Genomic DNA, 23,421 nt, shown 5'->3' with positions numbered 1-23,421 from the left:
AATCGGTATGTTAAAACTATATAAAAATTATATATGAAAATGTTTAGAAGGCTTGGTAATAGAACAAACTTATGTTTCAGGAACATGTTCAGATAGAGATATAAATAGGCTATGTTGCTATATATTTCCCATCTAGGAGCGATATGGAAGATCTAAAGGCTAAAGCAAAACAACATATCTTGTTGTTCCAGGATATGTTCCTTACACTTTAAGAAACATAGTTTTCTCTTCTGTAATGTACTTTGACCCAGTTTTACTCTTACAAAACTATAATTGATTGAAAAAATATTTTGCCTTTAAGTATTTTCAATAAAAAAAGATTGTCAAGAAGGTCCTTTACCACATTTCATTTTTTTGAAGTAAGAACTGGCGTAGCGTACATGGATTCACGAGTTTTGATAAAACATTGATTTCGTTAATACATTTTTATAATATTAAAGTAATGCTCATTTATTACCACAAGCCATAATAAATCCTATCTAAATAGATCAAATAATGAAGCTATACTATATACGTATACATATGGTATATATGATTATCACTCCCAGAAAGTATGGAATAATATTGAAACCTTTTTAATAAAAATAAAATCATTTTTTTAATACAAGTTGATTATATATTTAATTAATTAGCATTGTAAGTAACTTATAAATTAATTAAGGAGTTTAAGTATAACATTTGCTGAATTTTTTTTGTTGCTCTTCGTTGGCGTAGCATTTATGAGGCGGTCTTCAAACATTCAATGGGTCAACTTGTTGATTTATGGATCGCATTCAACAACTGTAGTTATTCATCCATCTACAAACTATACTATCTTGGTGATTTTTTTAAGAAATTGAAGTGGGCGCAGTTTCTGATGAACCTGCATCATTTTTGGCTGCTTTCGGTTTATGATTTATTGGAGAATCTTTCTGTACTTCCCTCTTTGACTTATTAGCTTCCTTTGCGTGGTACTCTCTTTTCAAATCATCAATTTGTGCCATACTTGTTATTTCGATTGGTTTTGAACATTTGGTACGTTTTGTGAAAATGCGGCTATTTATACAATAAACAGAATAGAATTTAATGCTTTTTAAGGATTTTGCATGGTTAAGCAAAGTCTCATCAAATGCTTTCGGCTTGTTTTGATTATGGTCCATATTTAGCATTTTCGTGTGATTTTGGGAGAATGAAATATATTCGTGTATCGTTAAAGTACTGAACATGGGATTGTTACGTATTTTGAATCTTACATCAAGAAATTTGTCCTTCACAGCTGTACTTTGAAATTGAACACGCAAAGTAACCACTAAATCCTCAAAACCATAATTGCCACGTTGTGTTTTCAATATGGTTACTGTCTTGATGTCACTTTCTGTTATCAGAACAGTTGCTTGAGCAGCTAATGTAAGCACATACATCACCAAATTGCCAGGATTCTCATGTTTTGGTATACCTTTTATCACTACTGCTGTATTAGGTTCTATATATTCGTCTTCAGATGACGCTATTACAGGTGATGTGATATCACCAGACGAAACACATTTGCGCAAACCCTTTGACAATGGCAAGATGGTTTCAGAATTTTCGTTTTTAGTAGTGTTTTGTTCATTTGATGACGTTAAAGATGCATTTTTGTTCGGCTCATTTTTTGCTTCTTCGGCATTTGTCAAAATAGATGTTGCCATTGGCGATTTATTAAAAACTGGAAAAAAGTTCGGAAAATCATTGCTGGATGGTCTGAAATTCATAAAGTTGACACTATCCCTAAATAAATTTTCATACATGTAAGGAATTTTCATATGTAGCAACGTTTTTTGTAATTGTTCATTTTCATTTTTTAACAGAGTTATATACTCCATCGATTTTTTCAGTTCAGAGGTGGCCTGCTGATGTTTTTCTTCTACAACACAATCGTTTTCCTCAGAAACTGCAACCATTTTTGAAGTTTTTAAGGATTGTTCTAGAGTGTGATTTTTAAGCATTTCCTGTTTTAGTTTAGCTGATATTTGTTTGCTTTGTTCTGTTAAATATTGAATTTGCTCATTTAGATCGACGATTTTTTTTTCTTTCACAGAGCAATTCAAAATGCATTGTTTGAGCTGAATATGTAACTTTTCACTACATTTTTGTCCGTCACATGTACTGTCTTCCGACATCTTATTATTAGGTTCATTAGATTCCACCTGCAATTTAACTTGTGCTTCTAATGCAGTTTTTTCCACAAAAGCCAATTTCAACTGATCTTCCAACTCAATGACACGGTCCAAAATTATTTCCAGCTGAATATCTAATTTTTTGATTTTGCCTGTATAATGGGTTTCCATATAATTTTTTTGATCTGTTAAATCATTAATTTGTAGTTGCAGTAATTCTTTTTCATTTACAGTATCGTCTTTGTTTTTATCTTCGGCTTCGATTTCTAGTTCCTGACATTCCATGCTACTACATTTCTGCATATACTTTTCTAATTCTTTTATCAATTGAAGTTGTTGCTTTTTATGTTCCTCAATCTCATTTCTAAGTCGTGTATCTTTGTCAACATATTCTATTTCAATACAACCGTATTTAATTTCGCATTCTTCCAATTGTCGCTCTAAATTATCCTGCTGTTGACTACTTGCTATGATATTTTCTTCCAATTGGTTTTTTAGTTCCAGAACTTTTTGATTGCAATCGTATTCAATATTGCTGCATTTAATAATGTATTCATCTAATTGTTTTTGCAATTCCCCTTGCTTAGCATTACTCTCATTAAAATCTACTGTTAAAAGTGCAATGGTCTCTGCATCACTCTCAGTCTTCTGCCTTAATGTACGGACTTCTTCTTCCAAATTTGTTGGGTCAGCAACATTCAAATAAAGTCGATGAATAGTTGGATTAACGGCACGACATTCGGGACAAGTGCCTGCACTGTAAACACATATTAAAAATTTTCATTAAAATTATATTGAACATAAACATAAATTGCATAATTTAATATTTTTTATTGGCTATCAAAATAAGGTAGAAATGAGTTTATGTTCAGGAAGCAGTCCGGTCTATATCCCTGAACCTCTCATTTTTCTGGCGATCAAATTTTATAGTTCATGTTTTGAGTTAAGTTTGAAATATAAGGAATTTGTTCATGCCATTACGGTGTCAAGCAATGGGCCTCCAAAAGCACAAATAAGGTTTTGGTGTTTGTCTTTGGGGATGCACACGGTAGTTTATTAATTTATTATATCGGAATGTTAAGAAAGTGAACATAGAAAGTAAAGTGCCCGATTGCATTTAACCTGGTAAGTGTTTGTATCCTTTTCACTGTTCTCTTCATGTTGACACACAGCCTCTACGCGGCCCCACGCGGATGATTGTACTTCTACAATTCTACGTAATTGTACTTCTACAATCATCCGTGTGTCGTCAAATAATGTGTGCAGTGAAATCCTTCTCATGGACATATGACCTTGTGCATCGAGCTTGGAACCCATCATGTAAAACCATAACTCCAATAAAAACGAGGAGTCAACCTCAGATAAGGAAACAATTTACTGTTGACGACACACGCAAACGTTATAAGGGACACGATTTAAGAATATGCACTTGGAATGTCCGAATTCTTTACAGAGACGGTTCGTCTATACAGCTGGTTAATGTCCTCAAGAAACACAAAGCTGACATTACCACCCTGCAGGAAATGCGATGGACGGGACTTAAATATTGCGACATTATGACATCTATTATAGCTGCCGTGCAACAAAGCAGAACAGAAATTCGGTGTCGGATTTGTGGTAAACCGAGCGCTTAAAAATTTGGTATCAATCTTTACATCAATCAACGAAAGGCTTGCTAAAATCCGTATCAAGGCAAAGTTTTTTACATCAGCCTAATTAATGCACATGTCCCGATGACAGCTATGAATGACGACACCAAGGAAACTTTTTGCGAACAGCTTGAACATGCAATTTTATATGCAAGACTTATATTTTTAGATTTATCCATATTTAAAACCATAGAAGCGAACAGTTTTTCTCAGTTTGCAGTCCCCAGTTCGCCGTAAACTATGTGCACATTTGCATCATTACTACTATGAAGCACTCACCCTAAATCATGGTATGGAGATGCATATTCAAATATAAAGCCGAGTCGATTTTAAAGGGTACAGTATATAGCAAAATATATGAAGAACACAATTAAGTTTAGCTTAGAGTCGGTTACTGAAATGGAAGCGAGTTGAATTTGTTAAGACGATTTTGCTTCTTATCATCGTGATTACTATGCATATAACATTTCAACTCTTAAGATCCTCAGATCTTTTAATTATTAGTCTATTTTTAAGTATACTTTCGAGGGCAAAACTAAAGGATGATGAGAGCATTATTTCATTATACTTTATGGCCAGTATATGTTAATGGTTAGCACAAACCTCAATTCAAATGAAAATGTTAGATTCCAACTAATATATGCAAAAATTAAACTAAAGAAAAACTAAAGAAAACAATTAAATGAGTTTACTCCGAGGACATTAAGGAAGATTATTCGTTCGCTTTATTTCATTCTATACACAACGGGATCAACAGTGACATAGGGATCCCCTACAAAAAGTTGAAAATTAAAAAAAAAAAAATTGCGAAAATTATAAAAATATATATTTCATATATATAGAAAATTTTTATTTAAAAAAACCAAATTTTCATATTTTTTAAATCATTCGAAGAATGATAAAATAGCCCACTAGGTGTTGTAAAAAAATTATAATTATAATTTATTATTATTTTATAAATTATAGTATATTTTTTATATATATAAAAATTTTATATATATATATATATAATATATATAATTATATATATATAATTATTTTCTATATACATATTATTACTTTATATATATATAAAATATATTATGTAATGATATTTTATTTACATAATTAATATATACAATATATATATCTATAAAAATATATGTACATCAAGTAAAATTCATATATATGATGATATGATATGTGATATATACATATATATATTTTAATACATTGTATGCATTAAAAGCTCTAAAATTAGAATTTTGGTTCTAATAATTTATATATGTATATATATATGTAATCATATATATCATCATACATCATATCATATATATAATTATATATAAATATAAATTAGAACTAATATTTTTAACTTTCGAACAACAATGAGCAGGTAGTCTCGTCCTTTACAAACTTTGTGAACTAAGAGTAAATCCACTTGCAAGAAAAGAAGAGATAATAGGGAAAGTTAAAAAGATACAAATCATCATTAGTCGTTAGTCGTTCAAAATTAAATTTAATCTTAGTGATCTCTTTACCTATTCGAATATTCCTTCTGCATGTTTCGAATAGGGGAACGTTGGAATTTTTCAAAGCCTTAAATAGGGCGTACCACAAGTATGATTAAAATACGCTGTGTCATTTTTGGTAAAACCTTTTACAAAATTGCAAGTTAACACTTAGATTAAATAGAAATCTCAGGGAAAATTCTAAGAGACATAATTTAAAAAGTCATTGATATTTATTTCTACATAAAGATCCTAAAGAAAAATTCAATACTTTGTTAGTTCAGTTTAGGTTTATATACCTTATATATGAAGAATTCAAAAAAAAAAATCATTTCGCATTTTTATTCGAAATCGCAAACATCATAAGACACATTAATGTTTCTAACATGTTGGCATCAAAATAACTATCATTATTATAGAAAAATTCAGTTATATGTATATTTCTATTAGACACACACGTTCTTGGTTTATGGAAACAATTTATAGGCGGGGCCACCACACTAATTAGATGCTTTACTTAGAAAATCAAAATTATTGCAAGGCATTGATTCTAAAATATTGTAACATATGAACACTGAATTGTGAAATATACACATAATACCATATATACGTACATATATAATACATAAGTACACATAAATAACAATTTGGGTATTACTTTTCTACACAATAAACTGCATGTGTTCAGAAACACAATGGTTATCTAACAAAATAAGTTATTATCAAACACAGATGTATTGCATTAAAATTATATTTTACCGATCTAGCCAACTGCGTATGCAAGGTTGATGAAATACATGTCCACAGGTTGTACAGTATATATCTACGCCATTACGGAATTTTTCATAGCAAATAACACAACTCATATATTCTTCGTTCATTTTATTGACAATTTTTCACTGATCACACTTCTAAAAACTTATCACTTCTTCACTTCTACATTAGAACTCCGCGCAGTACCAGATCCAATAAAGTAATAGGACACGACTTTGCTCACTACAAGTTGCCTCCACTATCAGATCTCAAATTTTACTAACGGGCATTTCCCGCTTTACTTTTTGTTTAGCTACGCGTTTCCCTATATCCAAGTCAAACGTTTTCTTGTCTTTATTTCTTTTTGATTTCTACGAATCTCAAAATGAATCAAGAATATATGAGCCCAAAAAGTATTGACAATGTATTTTGAATTACGGGTGCCTAAAGTTAAGAAATTTTTAAAGTGAATTTTATTGCACAAATAAAAATTATTATATATATACATATGTAGGTAAATATATATTTATAAAATTATATGATTACTTGTATTACTTGTTAATTTTATTGATATAATAATTAATGACAGTCATACACACAATAAGTACACCCAACTCTTTTTTTACACGGTAGATACGTTCCTCAGAAATCCGTGTAAAAAAAAACCGTGTAAAAAAAGAGTTGGGTGTATTATATTAGTTATTAAAATGTTATTACTATGCAGTGTTATAGCGACGGGAGCTGGTTTAGTATGCTGCGACTGCCAAACGAGTACTTATATTTTAAATATACATATGTACATATTATATTATTATTATATATATATACACACAAATTCTACATAAAATTAAATTAGTTCCGCATCATTTCTATTTTTAAATTACGAATTACGAAAAGTTCAACTAATTATCTTTAAAACGCAGTAAATTTCAATGTGTCCACTATGCCAATTTTCAAAACCCCATGGGTGCATATCTCCTAGGAAAAAAATCAGAAAATTTTTTCCCGAGGTACGGGTCTTCTTATTTTATGAAAGGAGCTCATAAAAAAATTTCAGCCAAATCGGAGGTCATGATGTCAAAAAGGTGTTCGAATTGTAAAAGAATGACCCATACACAATAGGGGTATTCACTCTCTCTTGCAAACTCATTGCAAGGTGCACGAAATGCACAGATTGTACGAGAATGCAAATAACAACAACAAAACACACGCACAAAATTTCGTGCAATTGCGTGCAATCTTCCAATACTAAAACCTATAGGGGTATTCACTCTCTCTTGTAAAGTCATTGCAAGGAGCACGAAATGCAAGAATGCTATACAAAAACTGCAAGACTGCGAGAACACCTCTGTTGCAGAATTGCATCATCAAAATGAATCAGCTGTTTTTGCAGCCGTATCACATTGAGCAAAGAAAAATAAAAGTATAACAATGCCGCGAACAACTGAAATACAAAAATGTATAGATTTTTTTATTGAAAATAGTGCTTTTAATATTCTGATTAAAGGTATTAACATGTTGTTAATGTAGTTTTCAGTACTGTATAGTTTCTATTTGTTAGATGATGCAAATTACTGGGAAGTGATGGAGCAATTAAATGAAGACCTTTTGTTTACTTTAGTAAACCATCACGGAAATCACCAACCCGTACCAAAATCTATTCAATGGAGATCTACCATTCTTAAAGAATTCGATGAAGGCCGTTTTTGTCAGATGCTTAGAGTAAATTGGAACAAATTTTCCTTAATGCTATCACTGATAAACACTAGCGCGGAGTTCACTAATTCACATTCAATTCAACAATTCCCTCTCGATCTTCAACTTGCTATTGTTTTATATCGTTTGGGTTTATCAAGCGAAAATGCGGCTATTCGCAAAGTCGCTACATTATTTGGTGTTGGAAATGGGGAAACAATTTATAAAATAACCCGAAGAGTCTTTCGTTTCATATTGGAGCTGCAAACCAAATTTATAACGTGGCTAGATGTAGCTGAACGACAAGATATAGTGGACAAAACCTATCATGAGCTTCCACATTGCATTGGAAATATTGACGGTACTGAAATAAAACTTGCCGAAGCACCAGTGGTTAACCATACATCTTATTTTTCAAAAAATAGAGTGTATTCAATAAAAGCACAAGTCGTATGTGACTATCAGCTGAAGATTCGACATGTCGCAGTTGGTCACTTTGGAAGTGCACATGATGCTCGCATGTTTCGTACAAGTGCTCTCTGCATCCAAGAAAATTCTTTATTTTCTTCGGAACAATGGTTAGCAGGCGATTCTGCTTATCCTTTACTTAAAACTCTTATAACTTCGTTTCGGTCAAATTCCCAACAGCTTGACTACTCCAAACGTAAAACTTTTAACTTACGCCATAGCAGATTTCGTGTAAGGATTGAACATTGTTTTGGACTTCTGAAGGAACGCTTCGGTAGTCTTAAGAAGTTACGAATCCGTATTCATAATGATACAAGTCATAATTTTTGTTCAAATTGGTTCCTTGTTTGTTGCATATTGCACAACATTTTCCGACCTTCATGTGATGATACAGAACACGTGGATTACGTACATGACAACGACGAAGAATCTGATGAGCTTATGCAGAATGAATCTAGTCAGAGAACCAATAAAGGAGCTTCGAAGAGCTTCAATAATTACGAATACAAATATATAAAACATACATATATGTATATATATTTAATAATATATTTAAGAAGTCAATTGCAACATTACTTTTTTTCAGTAGGTTTATTTCAAGACAAGAATAATGTATAAAAACATATAAAAACGTAATATATATATTAATATATGTAATAATAATATAATATAAAAATAATTAGTATAATAAAAATATAACTAATTCTTAATTTATTATTGTTATTTGTTATATTTTTTATCGAGGGGTTGGTGGGGTTTTGCACAGCAGAACGCACGACTTTCGGTGCAGAGCTGGATGATGTGTTGTCTGCAGACGATTCAATAAAATAAATTTCGTCGCCTAGCGCAAAACTAGCTGGTGGCTGTGGCAATGTGTCCGTACATATCACAAGCGGCTGAAAATTAGACATGTGTCCAAACACTTCATTCAATAGTCCAAAATGTATATGTATATAATATTATATTTGTGAAAACTTAATTAATGGCCACATCGTTTTAAATCATTGAACGAAACGCATGTATATAGCATAGCCATAGATTAACATATCTCAAAATTTTACTAACCGTCAATTCAAATCTTGCAATGAGTTTGCAAGAGAGAGTGAATACCCCTATTGTGTATGGGTCATTCTTTTACAATTCGAACACCTTTTTGACATCATGACCTCCGATTTGGCTGAAATTTTTTTATGAGCTCCTTTCATAAAATAAGAAGACCCGTACCTCGGGAAAAAATTTTCTGATTTTTTTCCTAGGAGATATGCACCCATGGGGTTTTGAAAATTGGCATAGTAGACACATTGAAATTTACTGCGTTTTAAAGATAATTAGTTGAACTTTTCGTAATTCGTAATTTAAAAATAGAAATGATGCGGAACTAATTTAATTTTATGTAGAATTTGTGTGTATATATATATAATAATAATATAATATGTACATATGTATATTTAAAATATAAGTACTCGTTTGGCAGTCGCAGCATACTAAACCAGCTCCCGTCGCTATAACACTGCATAGTAATAACATTTTAATAACTAATATAATACACCCAACTCTTTTTTTACACGGTTTTTTTTTACACGGATTTCTGAGGAACGTATCTACCGTGTAAAAAAAGAGTTGGGTGTACTTATTGTGTGTATGACTGTCATTAATTATTATATCAATAAAATTAACAAGTAATACAAGTAATCATATAATTTTATAAATATATATTTACCTACATATGTATATATATAATAATTTTTATTTGTGCAATAAAATTCACTTTAAAAATTTCTTAACTTTAGGCACCCGTAATTCAAAATACATTGTCAATACTTTTTGGGCTCATATATTGTTGATTCATTTTGAGATTCGTAGAAATCAAAAAGAAATAAAGACAAGAAAACGTTTGACTTGGATATAGGGAAACGCGTAGCTAAACAAAAAGTAAAGCGGGAAATGCCCGTTAGTAAAATTTGAGATCTGATAGTGGAGGCAACTTGTAGTGAGCAAAGTCGTGTCCTATTACTTTATTGGATCTGGTACTGCGCGGAGTTCTAATGTAGAAGTGAAGAAGTGATAAGTTTTTAGAAGTGTGATCAGTGAAAAATTGTCAATAAAATGAACGAAGAATATATGAGTTGTGTTATTTGCTATGAAAAATTCCGTAATGGCGTAGATATATACTGTACAACCTGTGGACATGTATTTCATCAACCTTGCATACGCAGTTGGCTAGATCGGTAAAATATAATTTTAATGCAATACATCTGTGTTTGATAATAACTTATTTTGTTAGATAACCATTGTGTTTCTGAACACATGCAGTTTATTGTGTAGAAAAGTAATACCCAAATTGTTATTTATGTGTACTTATGTATTATATATGTACGTATATATGGTATTATGTGTATATTTCACAATTCAGTGTTCATATGTTACAATATTTTAGAATCAATGCCTTGCAATAATTTTGATTTTCTAAGTAAAGCATCTAATTAGTGTGGTGGCCCCGCCTATAAATTGTTTCCATAAACCAAGAACGTGTGTGTCTAATAGAAATATACATATAACTGAATTTTTCTATAATAATGATAGTTATTTTGATGCCAACATGTTAGAAACATTAATGTGTCTTATGATGTTTGCGATTTCGAATAAAAATGCGAAATGATTTTTTTTTTTGAATTCTTCATATATAAGGTATATAAACCTAAACTGAACTAACAAAGTATTGAATTTTTCTTTAGGATCTTTATGTAGAAATAAATATCAATGACTTTTTAAATTATGTCTCTTAGAATTTTCCCTGAGATTTCTATTTAATCTAAGTGTTAACTTGCAATTTTGTAAAAGGTTTTACCAAAAATGACACAGCGTATTTTAATCATACTTGTGGTACGCCCTATTTAAGGCTTTGAAAAATTCCAACGTTCCCCTATTCGAAACATGCAGAAGGAATATTCGAATAGGTAAAGAGATCACTAAGATTAAATTTAATTTTGAACGACTAACGACTAATGATGATTTGTATCTTTTTAACTTTCCCTATTATCTCTTCTTTTCTTGCAAGTGGATTTACTCTTAGTTCACAAAGTTTGTAAAGGACGAGACTTCCTGCTCATTGTTGTTCGAAAGTTAAAAATATTAGTTCTAATTTATATTTATATATAATTTATATATGATATGATGTATGATGATATATATGATTACATATATATATACATATATAAATTATTAGAACCAAAATTCTAATTTAAGAGCTTTTAATGCATACAATGTATTAAAATATATACATATATGTATATATCACATATCATATCATCATATATATGAATTTTACTTGATGTACATATATTTTTATAGATATATATATTGTATATATTAATTATGTAAATAAAATATCATTACATAATATATTTTATATATATATAAAGTAATAATACGTATATAGAAAATAATTATATATATATAATATTTATAGACTGTATGGTATCATAGATGCTTGTATAGTTATATTTATATTTAGTAAACTACCGAAAAACAGTTGATTTTGATCTAACAGATTTGATTTCCCACTAAAACTCTCCAAGTCATTGCTGGGAATATACGGTATAGTAATATTATTTGTCTTTGTTTTGTAAATATCAAAAATATAGTCACTTAAACAGCTAAAAGACTATAACAATCGTAATGTTAATGTATAACTATGATAACGATTGAAATTTCGTGATATTTCTGGAAAGAAATCTTTTGTAAAACACCGATGTTAATGTGTGAAAATATCGTATGTATAAAAATGAGATATAGAAAGAAAGGTTGTTAGGTAAAGGTGTCAAACTTATTATTAATAAAAATCAATGAATAACCTTAAATGTATTTTAATTATCAATTATATTTTCAGAAATAGAGATTATTACTTTAGCAATAACAGCTCAATTTATATCAAATAAAAAAAGTAGAGAAAACTGAGGTACTCCGACCTCACTCGGTAATTCGTTAATAAATAATTCGTCACAAAAAAACCAATATATATTGGACATACATGCCGAGGTACCGAGTTTAGATTCTATTTACAAACTCTATTCTATTTAATATTTTCAATATTAAATAATGTGAAATATTTTTTAAACAATAATCACATTAGCCTTGTTTAATAGAAAAAAGCTTCATCAATCTACCAATGATTTTTTAAAACAGGAAAAAAAGTTTCAAGTATGAAAAGAACATTTTTTTTTCTATTCGTTAAATATAATTTTATATTTGTTAAATTGAAAATTTAAGTATTTCTAATACAAATATTCTTAAGAGAATATTGTATTAATATTTTACACGATGGGTAGAGCAATTGATCTGGTTTCTTCTGCTCATCAATGGCTGAAGAAAATATTCAAGATTTTTTTGAAACGTTTCTGTTCGGGGAAGAAAAAACGGTATCGGTATAGTTCGAGTTCTCTATGGCGCAAAATAGAGCGCAGAGGCAAAATGCACGAAGTGAGTATAAGTCCCTTTGTCAACTATATAAATGAATACAAAAAGGTTTTTTTGCTATATACAAATGGTACACTGGATCTAAGCCATTCTCGAGCTACTGCCACTGGTTTAACTGGTACACAATCTAGGGTCTTGACACAAGACTCGAATTCTGAAAAACTGTTGCGAAATTTTGCTGTTAAGAACTGGAACTCGATGACATATGCACAACGAAAACCGTTCATTGACTTAGCTTTGGAAAAGCGAAAATGGCTTAAAAGAATTGATGAACGGAACATTCCAATTATAGATTCACTTGATCAACTTGATACACCAAAGCATGATGTATCTAACATGGAAACAGAAACTAGACATGAACCCGAACCCGAATTCGAACCTGAACCTGAACCTGAACCTGAAGCTGAATTACAACCTAATTCATCTAACATTAGCACTGAAATAAGCTGTCAGAGTCAAGTCAAACCTACACTAATACCAGATGTATGTGTAACTTCAGGGGCAAACTCTCAGCATGACATGACCAGCCATAAGGAATCTGATAATGAAATATCGGGACATCGCCCGAAACGTAAGAGCGGTATTTACTGTAAGAATTTGGAAGAAGCGAATCAACTTGATATCCAAAATCAAGATGGCCCTAACATTGTTACTAGGGCAAATCGTAAGAAGACTAGGGAACCAAAAAAGCGTTTAAGAGCAAATTTACGTCACCGTGAGAACAGTCGTTCTTTTAGTGAGATGAAAGACGAATCATCAACTCGTAGCTTAATTGGTAAAAGCAATAAGATTAAGAAGCAGTGCATGAAGAATCGTGACGTGTCCGAAGAAGTACAAAAGACTCCAAAAAAGAAGGAAAGCAAAAAATTAGGTACGGTTTTCTTGAAATGATGGACACAACCGTAAAAGCACGTTACATGGAATAGCTCTAATACATTCTTTAAAGAAAATACATTATATATTTAATAAATCATCTACTTTTGTAGTCATTTATCAAATAAAATAGATGAATGTATTACGAAAATCCCAAATATATAAATTATGTTTTATGCAATAAATATTGTGATAAATTATATCATTTGGAGAAACTGTGTAATGAAACTTCCATTTTTGTAATAAAAGGACGAACTTTCGGCTAATTTTTAAATAACCGGACATACGTAATGATTATATTGGTTTTTTTTTATTCTGTGATGTTATAAAAGTACTTTCATTTATTATACTAATGTAAAATAATTATAATTCGTATCAAAAAAAACTATTGAAGTGGGTGTAGAGGAGTCGGTATTGTGGTTCCATAACTCAAAGAACGAACTACATTTAGATACAATGATTATCTGGAACCAAATATTTAAACAAAATGTGAAATTTAATTTATGTAAAGAAATTTATGGGATGAATTAAAATTAAAATACAACTCATGTATTCATTCATCATTGTTATCATTATTTGATTATTTGACAACCAAATTGTTGATATCAAATAAGACGCGGTGTTTGACTTGATTATTGCAACGTCCTCTTAAAAAAAAAATCACTTACCTCACACATCCAAATATTTAAGTTAATTCCAAAATAGTGATGTGATAGTAGCGAACCGAATTGACAATATGTGTGACATCTTCGTCATGTTCTAAAGAATATGGTGCTAACGCACCTGCAGAAGTTTGAGGACTTAAAGTCAGACGTTACTCATGCGTTTCGTGGACACAATGACTTTTCGACAGTTACTTGTGGATTTTCTTTATTTCAAAAGAAATACTTTTGTTTATTGACATATCCAATAAGCTAAAAATGAGCCTCATCATTGAAGATGCGAAAAATTGTTATTTCTTTGTACTTACTGAAATGAATAATCCTTTACTTTGTATACGGACTGGACACTCTATGCATGTTCCAACTAAGAAATTGTACGATAATAATAAAGTAAGAAATCATATATCTTAACCAATATACAATATAAGTTATTTAATAAACCACACGCACTTCTGGCTCCGAACTTAAAGGCGTCTAAGTTAGAATTGAAAATTAAACTCAGGTGATTGGATTTTCATTAAAACTGTAGTTAGTTTTATGTTAAAGTCCTTATCTTATAAATGAAAATTTTTAAATCGATAATATATCAGTAACTCATTTAAATTTTGGATATTTTTCTACTAATGTTTGGAAAATTCGTAACGAAAAAAAAAAATTCATAAAGAAAAAAAAAATTATTAAAACATAAAAATTTATAAAGAAAAATAAATCTATAAATAAAAAAATGCATAAAAAAATAATTCAAAAAGATACAAAATCTATAAAAAAAGCATAAAAATAAAATATAAAAAAGGAAAAATTTTTCTTTTTTCATAAAGAAAAAAAAATAAAAAAGAAAAGAAAAAAAAATGAATGAAGAAAAAAAATTCAAAATTAAAAAAAAATTTTATTTGTAAAATCGGTATGTTAAAACTATATAAAAATTATATATGAAAATGTTTAGAAGGCTTGGTAATAGAACAAACTTATGTTTCAGGAACATGTTCAGATAGAGATATAAATAGGCTATGTTGCTATATATTTCCCATCTAGGAGCGATATGGAAGATCTAAAGGCTAAAGCAAAACAACATATCTTGTTGTTCCAGGATATGTTCCTTACACTTTAAGAAACATAGTTTTCTCTTCTGTAATGTACTTTGACCCAGTTTTACTCTTACAAAACTATAATTGATTGAAAAAATATTTTGCCTTTAAGTATTTTCAATAAAAAAAGATTGTCAAGAAGGTCCTTTACCACATTTCATTTTTTTGAAGTAAGAACTGGCGTAGCGTACATGGATTCACGAGTTTTGATAAAACATTGATTTCGTTAATACATTTTTATAATATTAAAGTAATGCTCATTTATTACCACAAGCCATAATAAATCCTATCTAAATAGATCAAATAATGAAGCTATACTATATACGTATACATATGGTATATATGATTATCACTCCCAGAAAGTATGGAATAATATTGAAACCTTTTTAATAAAAATAAAATCATTTTTTTAATACAAGTTGATTATATATTTAATTAATTAGCATTGTAAGTAACTTATAAATTAATTAAGGAGTTTAAGTATAACATTTGCTGAATTTTTTTTGTTGCTCTTCGTTGGCGTAGCATTTATGAGGCGGTCTTCAAACATTCAATGGGTCAACTTGTTGATTTATGGATCGCATTCAACAACTGTAGTTATTCATCCATCTACAAACTATACTATCTTGGTGATTTTTTTAAGAAATTGAAGTGGGCGCAGTTTCTGATGAACCTGCATCATTTTTGGCTGCTTTCGGTTTATGATTTATTGGAGAATCTTTCTGTACTTCCCTCTTTGACTTATTAGCTTCCTTTGCGTGGTACTCTCTTTTCAAATCATCAATTTGTGCCATACTTGTTATTTCGATTGGTTTTGAACATTTGGTACGTTTTGTGAAAATGCGGCTATTTATACAATAAACAGAATAGAATTTAATGCTTTTTAAGGATTTTGCATGGTTAAGCAAAGTCTCATCAAATGCTTTCGGCTTGTTTTGATTATGGTCCATATTTTGCATTTTCGTGCGATTTTGGGGGAATGAAATATATTCGTGTATCGTTAAAGTACTGAACATGGGATTGTTACGTATTTTGGATCTTACATCAAGGAATTTATCCTTCACAGCTGTACTTTGAAATTGAACACGCAAAGTAACCACTAAACCCTTAAAACCATAATTGCCACGTTGTGTTTTCAATATGGTTACTCTCTTGATGTCACTTTCTGTTATCAGAACAGTTGCTTGAGCAGCTAATGTAAGCACATACATCACCCAATTGCCAGGATTCTCATGTTTTGGTATACCTTTTATCACTACTGCTGTATTAGGTTCTATATATTCGTCTTCAGATGACGCTATTACAGGAAATGTGATATCACCAGACGAAACACATTTGCGCAAACCCTTTGACAATGACAAGATGGTTTTAGAATTTTCGTTTTTAGTAGTGTTTTGTTCATTTGATGACATTAAAGATGCATTTTTGTTCGGCTCATTTTTTGCTTCTTCGGCATTTGTCAAAATAGATGTTGCCATCGGCGATTTATTAAAAACTGGAAAAAAGTTCGGAAAATCATTGCTGGATGGTCTGAAATTCATAAAGTTGACACTATCCCTAAATAAATTTTCATACATGTAAGGAATTTTCATATGTAGCAACGTTTTTTGTAATTGTTCATTTTCATTTTTTAACAGAGTTATATACTCCATCGATTTTTTCAGTTCAGAGGTGGCCTGCTGATGTTTTTCTTCTACAACACAATCGTTTTCCTCAGAAACTGCAACCATTTTTGAAGTTTTTAAGGATTGTTCTAGAGTGTGATTTTTAAGCATTTCCTGTTTTAGTTTAGCTGATATTTGTTTGCTTTGTTCTGTTAAATATTGAATTTGCTCATTTAGATCGACGATTTTTTTTTCTTTCACAGAGCAATTCAAAATGCATTGTTTGAGCTGAATATGTAACTTTTCACTACATTTTTGTCCGTCACATGTACTGTCTTCCGACATCTTATTATTAGGTTCATTAGATTCCACCTGCAATTTAACTTGTGCTTCTAATGCAGTTTTTTCCACAAAAGCCAATTTCAACTGATCTTCCAACTCAATGACACGGTCCAAAATTATTTCCAGCTGAATATCTAATTTTTTGATTTTGCCTGTATAATGGGTTTCCATATAATTTTTTTGATCTGTTAAATCATTAATTTGTAATTGCAGTAATTCTTTTTCATTTACAGTATCGTCTTTGTTTTTATCTTCGGCTTCGATTTCTAGTTCCTGACATTCCATGCTACTACATTTCTGCATATACTTTTCTAATTCTTTTATCAATTGAAGTTGTTGCTTTCTATGTTCCTCAATCTCATTTCTAAGTCGTGTATCTTTGTCAACATATTCTATTTCAATACAACCGTATTTAATTTCGCATTCTTCCAATTGTCGCTCTAAATTATCCTGCTGTTGACTACTTGCTATGATATTTTCTTCCAATTGGTTTTTTAGTTCCAGAACTTTTTGATTGCAATCGTATTCAATATTGCTGCATTTAATAATGTATTCATCTAATTGTTTTTGCAATTCCCCTTGCTTAGCATTACTCTCATTAAAATCTACTGTTAAAAGTGCAATGGTCTCTGCATCACTCTCAGTCTTCTGCCTTAATGTACGGACTTCTTCTTCCAAATTTGTTGGGTCAGCAACATTCAAATAAAGTCGATGAATAGTTGGATTAACGGCACGACATTCGGGACAAGTGCCTGCACTGTAAACACATATTAAAAATTTTCATTAAAATTATATTGAACATAAACATAAATTGCATAATTTAATATTTTTTATTGGCTATCAAAATAAGGTAGAAATGAGTTTATGTTCAGGAAGCAGTCCGGTCTATATCCCTGAACCTCTCATTTTTCTGGCGATCAAATTTTATAGTTCATGTTTTGAGTTAAGTTTGAAATATAAGGAATTTGTTCATGCCATTACGGTGTCAAGCAATGAGCCTCCAAAAGCACAAATAAGGTTTTGGTGTTTGTCTTTTGGAATGCACACGGTAGTTTATTAATTTATTATATCGGAATGTTAAGAAAGTGAACATAGAAAGTAAAGTGCCCGATTGCATTTAACCTGGTAAGTGTTTGTAACCTTTTCACTGTTCTCTTCATGTTGACACACAGCCTCTACGCGTACTTCTACAATTCTACGTAATTGTACTTCTACAATCATCCGTGTGTCGTCAACTAATGTGTGCAGTGAAATCCTTCTCATGGACATATGACCTTGTGCATCGAGCTTGGAACCTATCATGTAAAACCATAACTCCAATAAAAACGAAGAGTCAACCTCAGATAAGGAAACAATTTACTGTTGACGACACACGCAAACGTTATAAGGGACACGATTTAAGAATATGCACTTGGAATGTCCGAATTCTTTACAGAGACGGTTCGTCTATACAGCTGGTTAACGTCCTCAAGAAACACAAAGCTGACATTACCACCCTGCAGGAAATGCGATGGACGGGACTTAAATATTGCGACATTATGACATCTATTATAGCTGCCGTGCAACAAAGCAGAACAGAAATTCGGTGTCGGATTTGTGGTAAACCGAGCGCTTAAAAATTTGGTATCAATCTTTACATCAATCAACGAAAGGCTTGCTAAAATCCGTATCAAGGCAAAGTTTTTTACATCAGCCTAATTAATGCACATGTCCCGATGACAGCTATGAATGACGACACCAAGGAAACTTTTTGCGAACAGCTTGAACATGCAATTTTATATGCAAGACTTATATTTTTAGATTTATCCATATTTAAAACCATAGAAGCGAACAGTTTTTCTCAGTTTGCAGTCCCCAGTTCGCCGTAAACTATGTGCACATTTGCATCATTACTACTATGAAGCACTCACCCTAAATCATGGTATGGAGATGCATATTCAAATATAAAGCCGAGTCGATTTTAAAGGGTACAGTATATAGCAAAATATATGAAGAACACAATTAAGTTTAGCTTAGAGTCGGTTACTGAAATGGAAGCGAGTTGAATTTGTTAAGACGATTTTGCTTCTTATCATCGTGATTACTATGCATATAACATTTCAACTCTTAAGATCCTCAGATCTTTTAATTATTAGTCTATTTTTAAGTATACTTTCGAGGGCAAAACTAAAGGATGATGAGAGCATTATTTCATTATACTTTATGGCCAGTATATGTTAATGGTTAGCACAAACCTCAATTCAAATGAAAATGTTAGATTCCAACTAATATATGCAAAAATTAAACTAAAGAAAAACTAAAGAAAACAATTAAATGAGTTTACTCCGAGGACATTAAGGAAGATTATTCGTTCGCTTTATTTCATTCTATACACAACGGGATCAACAGTGACATAGGGATCCCCTACAAAAAGTTGAAAATTAAAAAAAAAAAAATTGCGAAAATTATAAAAATATATATTTCATATATATAGAAAATTTTTATTTAAAAAAACCAAATTTTCATATTTTTTAAATCATTCGAAGAATGATAAAATAGCCCACTAGGTGTTGTAAAAAAATTATAATTATAATTTATTATTATTTTATAAATTATAGTATATTTTTTATATATATAAAAATTTTATATATATATATATATAATATATATAATTATATATATATAATTATTTTCTATATACATATTATTACTTTATATATATATAAAATATATTATGTAATGATATTTTATTTACATAATTAATATATACAATATATATATCTATAAAAATATATGTACATCAAGTAAAATTCATATATATGATGATATGATATGTGATATATACATATATATATATTTTAATACATTGTATGCACTAAAAGCTCTTAAATTAGAATTTTGGTTCTAATAATTTATATATGTATATATATATGTAATCATATATATCATCATACATCATATCATATATATAATTATATATAAATATAAATTAGAACTAATATTTTTAACTTTCGAACAATGAGCAGGAAGTCTCGTCCTTTACAAACTTTGTGAACTAAGAGTAAATCCACTTGCAAGAAAAGAAGAGATAATAGGGAAAGTTGAAAAGATACAAATCATCATTAGTCGTTAGTCGTTCAAAATTAAATTTAATCTGAGCTGATCTCTTTACCTCTTCGAATATTCCTTCTGCATGTTTCGAATAGGGGAACGTTGGAATTTTTCAAAGCCTTAAATAGGGCGTACAAGTATGATTAAAAAATGCTGTGTCATTTTTGGTAAAAACTTTTACAAAATTGCAAGTTAACACTTAGATTAAAAAGAAATCTCAGGGAAAACTCTAAGAGACATAATTTAAAAAGTTGTTTATAAAACAATCATTGATATGTATTTATTTCTACCTAAAGATCCTAAAGAAAAATTCAATACTTTGTTAGTTCAGTTTAGGTTTATATATCTTATATATGAAGAATTCAGAAAAACAATCATTTCGCATTTTTATTCGTAATCGCAAACATCATAAGACACATTAATGTTTCTAACATGTTGGCATCAAAATAACTATCATTATTATAGAAAAATTCAGTTATATGTATATTTCTATTAGACACACACGTTCTTGGTTTATGGAAACAATTTATAGGCGGGGCCACCACACTAATTAGATGCTTTACTTAGAAAATCAAAATTATTGCAAGGCATTGATTCTAAAATATTGTAACATATGAACACTGAATTGTGAAATATACACATAATACCATATATACGTACATATATAATACATAAGTACACATAAATAACAATTTGGGTATTACTTTTCTACACAATAAACTGCATGTGTTCAGAAACACAATGGTTATCTAACAAAATAAGTTATTATCAAACACAGATGTATTGCATTAAAATTATATTTTACCGATCTAGCCAACTGCGTATGCAAGGTTGATGAAATACATGTCCACAGGTTGTACAGTATATATCTACGCCATTACGGAATTTTTCATGGCAAATAACACAACTCATATATTCTTCGTTCATTTTATTGACAATTTTTCACTGATCACACTTCTAAAAACTGATCACTTCTTCACTTCTACATTAGAACTCCGCGCAGTACCAGATCCAATAAAGTAATAGGACACGACTTTGCTCACACTCACAAGTTGCCTCCACTATCAGATCTCAAATTTTACTAACGGGCATTTCCCGCTTTACTTTTTGTTTAGCTACGCGTTTCCCTATATCCCAGTTAAACGCTTTCTTGTCTTTATTTCTTTTTCATTCCTACGACTCTCAAAATGAATAAACAATATATGAGACCACACACACATCCATGTATGTTGGAAAAAGTATTGACAATGCATTTTGAATAACGGGTGCCTAAAGTTAAGGGATTTTTAAAGTGAATTTTATTGTACAAATAAAAATTATTATATATACATATGTAGGTAAATATATTACTAATATATTTATTAAAGTATATATTTACTTGTATTACTTGTTAATTTTATTGATATAATAATTAATGACAGTCATACACACAATAAGTATTATATTAGTTATTAAAATGTTATTACTATGCAATGTTATAGCGACGGGTGCTGGTTTAGTATGCTGTGACTGCCAAGCGAGTACTTATATTTTAAATATACATATGTACATATTATATTATTATTATATATATATACACTGTAGCAGTACCAGTGATGTTAGTGATGCCACTGCACTCGACGAGACGAATCAATGTACATACATATGTATGTAAGTATAAGTGAAATTCGCTTATCTGTGGATTAATAAACTATAGGGTGTTTTTTAAGAGGTGTAGGATTTTAAATCAGAATCACAAAGTTTAATATAGTATAAGTCAATAGGTTTTTAAAAAGAATTTATTAATAGTCAAATATTTTTTAATTCAATATAAAATGTTCACGTCTTGGGTCTACTGTCCTCTAGCTCAGTTGATCTATAGTCTCAGAGGCAATCTTTAAAAATTATTATCACAGGAGCGCAATCAACTATGGATTCTGACCGTGTGTGCGTATTCATGTTAAACAATCTAAACATATCACCCGCGCGGGATATTCGCAGCGTCAGAGGAGTTTTCATTCCTCAAATATTCAATTGTTAAAACCCAAATCTAAACTTCATATACTAATACTATGTAAACATAAAACATACTATGTAAACTAATACACATATGTATAAGTATGGAAACATAAAAATTTTTATTGTTTACAATGAATTGAAAAAAATTGTTTTAGAATTTCGAACTCAATTTCGAAAATCAAATTTTATCAAAATCATAAAAAGTTTATTATAAATAAAATCTATTTTGACATAATGCGATATGACAGCGATAGATAGAAGGTAATAAAAAACAATCAAACATATTCCTAATATGGCTTTAACATATATTAATCGAAATCGCAGTTTTGTTCACAGTGTATCAATACCTCAAATAACTCATATATCAATGTCCAATGTCGTATAAAATAAATGTACACTAAAATATTTAAAATTTTGCAACCGTTCGATTGCCGTTTAGTCGACAATAAGATATTGTCATTTACACGATACGATAAATTAAGAAACACATTCACTGCAGTGTCTCTCTTTATTTTTAAATGTATATTTAATGAATGCATTATTCTTTTAATGGTTGCCGAATTTATTGGTGGCTTTATCCGCGTATAAATAATAATATTCATAGTAGGTCTGTTCCACGAGCTACTCCTAGTAACTTTAAGTAACACTATATATATACAAGTGCGATCAACCAATAAAATTTCGAGTAAATGAGAGCATCTGAGAGAGCGTAACATCCCCGTCAAAATTTGAAAATGTTACACTGACTTTGTTCGTACATTTTATTTCAAGTAAAATTTGTGTTGATGTTGAATCAGCTGTTTTGGTTTGAATTTAAATTTTTGTATTGTTTATTTGAGTGGCACTGGTGTTCTCACCGGACTTTACACAGAGCTATTCCATGGAAATCTGTGTAAAGAGTGTAATTTGGCACTTTATTTGAGTTACGCTTCCAGTTTGTACTTGCGTTTTACTTGAGATTTACTACGAGTTGCTCATAGAACAGACTTAGTATTTAATATTAAAGTAAATTCTGGTAATACAAACATTTATGCATTCAATTCATATTTGGTTAAAACTTTTCAAATTTATTCATTTATTTATTAAACATCTTTTAAAATT

The 23,421-nt window shown here is 30.1% G+C and overlaps 4 protein-coding genes across 4 annotated transcripts; 2 read left to right on the top strand and 2 right to left on the bottom strand.

The window, feature by feature from the left end:
* Positions 1-616: 616 nt before the first annotated feature.
* On the bottom strand, positions 617-6,376 carry LOC119687181. The gene is made up of 2 exons (XM_038101428.1): positions 6,034-6,376; positions 617-2,892 (listed from the first exon to the last, which is right to left on the bottom strand). The coding sequence occupies exons 1-2, from the start codon at positions 6,153-6,155 to the stop codon at positions 828-830; spliced, it is 2,187 nt and encodes a 728-aa protein (XP_037957356.1). The 5' UTR covers positions 6,156-6,376; the 3' UTR covers positions 617-827.
* Positions 6,377-7,773: 1,397 nt separating this feature from the next.
* Positions 7,774-10,677, top strand: LOC119688556 (putative nuclease HARBI1). Its single transcript, XM_038103229.1, has 2 exons — positions 7,774-8,386; positions 10,628-10,677. Exons 1-2 carry the CDS (start codon positions 7,774-7,776, stop codon positions 10,675-10,677), a joined length of 663 nt encoding a protein of 220 aa, XP_037959157.1.
* Positions 10,678-12,458: 1,781 nt separating this feature from the next.
* LOC119687182 lies at positions 12,459-13,836 on the top strand. Its single transcript, XM_038101429.1, has 2 exons — positions 12,459-12,669; positions 12,715-13,836. Exons 1-2 carry the CDS (start codon positions 12,511-12,513, stop codon positions 13,555-13,557), a joined length of 1,002 nt encoding a protein of 333 aa, XP_037957357.1. The 5' UTR covers positions 12,459-12,510; the 3' UTR covers positions 13,558-13,836.
* Positions 13,837-15,714: 1,878 nt separating this feature from the next.
* LOC119688089 lies at positions 15,715-21,598 on the bottom strand. Its single transcript, XM_038102726.1, has 2 exons — positions 21,128-21,598; positions 15,715-17,989 (listed from the first exon to the last, which is right to left on the bottom strand). Exons 1-2 carry the CDS (start codon positions 21,247-21,249, stop codon positions 15,925-15,927), a joined length of 2,187 nt encoding a protein of 728 aa, XP_037958654.1. The 5' UTR covers positions 21,250-21,598; the 3' UTR covers positions 15,715-15,924.
* Positions 21,599-23,421: the final 1,823 nt, after the last annotated feature.

Source organism: Teleopsis dalmanni, chromosome X, assembly GCF_002237135.1.
Source record: "Teleopsis dalmanni isolate 2A chromosome X, ASM223713v2, whole genome shotgun sequence".
NCBI classification, from domain to species: Eukaryota; Metazoa; Arthropoda; class Insecta; order Diptera; family Diopsidae; genus Teleopsis; species Teleopsis dalmanni.
Note: the sequence above shows the minus strand (reverse complement) of the source record. Positions and strands in the feature narration are given on the sequence as shown.

Excerpts from the sequence above, each read along its gene's own strand:
- LOC119687181 (XM_038101428.1), bottom strand. The coding sequence starts at position 6,155 with ATGAACGAAGAATATATGAGTTGTGTTATTTGCTATGAAAAATTCCGT. Across the intron at positions 2,893-6,033 it reads ATACGCAGTTGGCTAGATCG|TGCAGGCACTTGTCCCGAAT; the intron begins GTAAAATATAAT and ends ATGTGTTTACAG.
- LOC119688556 (XM_038103229.1), top strand. The coding sequence starts at position 7,774 with ATGCTATCACTGATAAACACTAGCGCGGAGTTCACTAATTCACATTCA. Across the intron at positions 8,387-10,627 it reads ACAGCTTGACTACTCCAAAC|AATCAATGCCTTGCAATAAT; the intron begins GTAAAACTTTTA and ends ACAATATTTTAG.
- LOC119687182 (XM_038101429.1), top strand. The coding sequence starts at position 12,511 with ATGGGTAGAGCAATTGATCTGGTTTCTTCTGCTCATCAATGGCTGAAG. Across the intron at positions 12,670-12,714 it reads GCAGAGGCAAAATGCACGAA|GTTTTTTTGCTATATACAAA; the intron begins GTGAGTATAAGT and ends GAATACAAAAAG.
- LOC119688089 (XM_038102726.1), bottom strand. The coding sequence starts at position 21,249 with ATGAACGAAGAATATATGAGTTGTGTTATTTGCCATGAAAAATTCCGT. Across the intron at positions 17,990-21,127 it reads ATACGCAGTTGGCTAGATCG|TGCAGGCACTTGTCCCGAAT; the intron begins GTAAAATATAAT and ends ATGTGTTTACAG.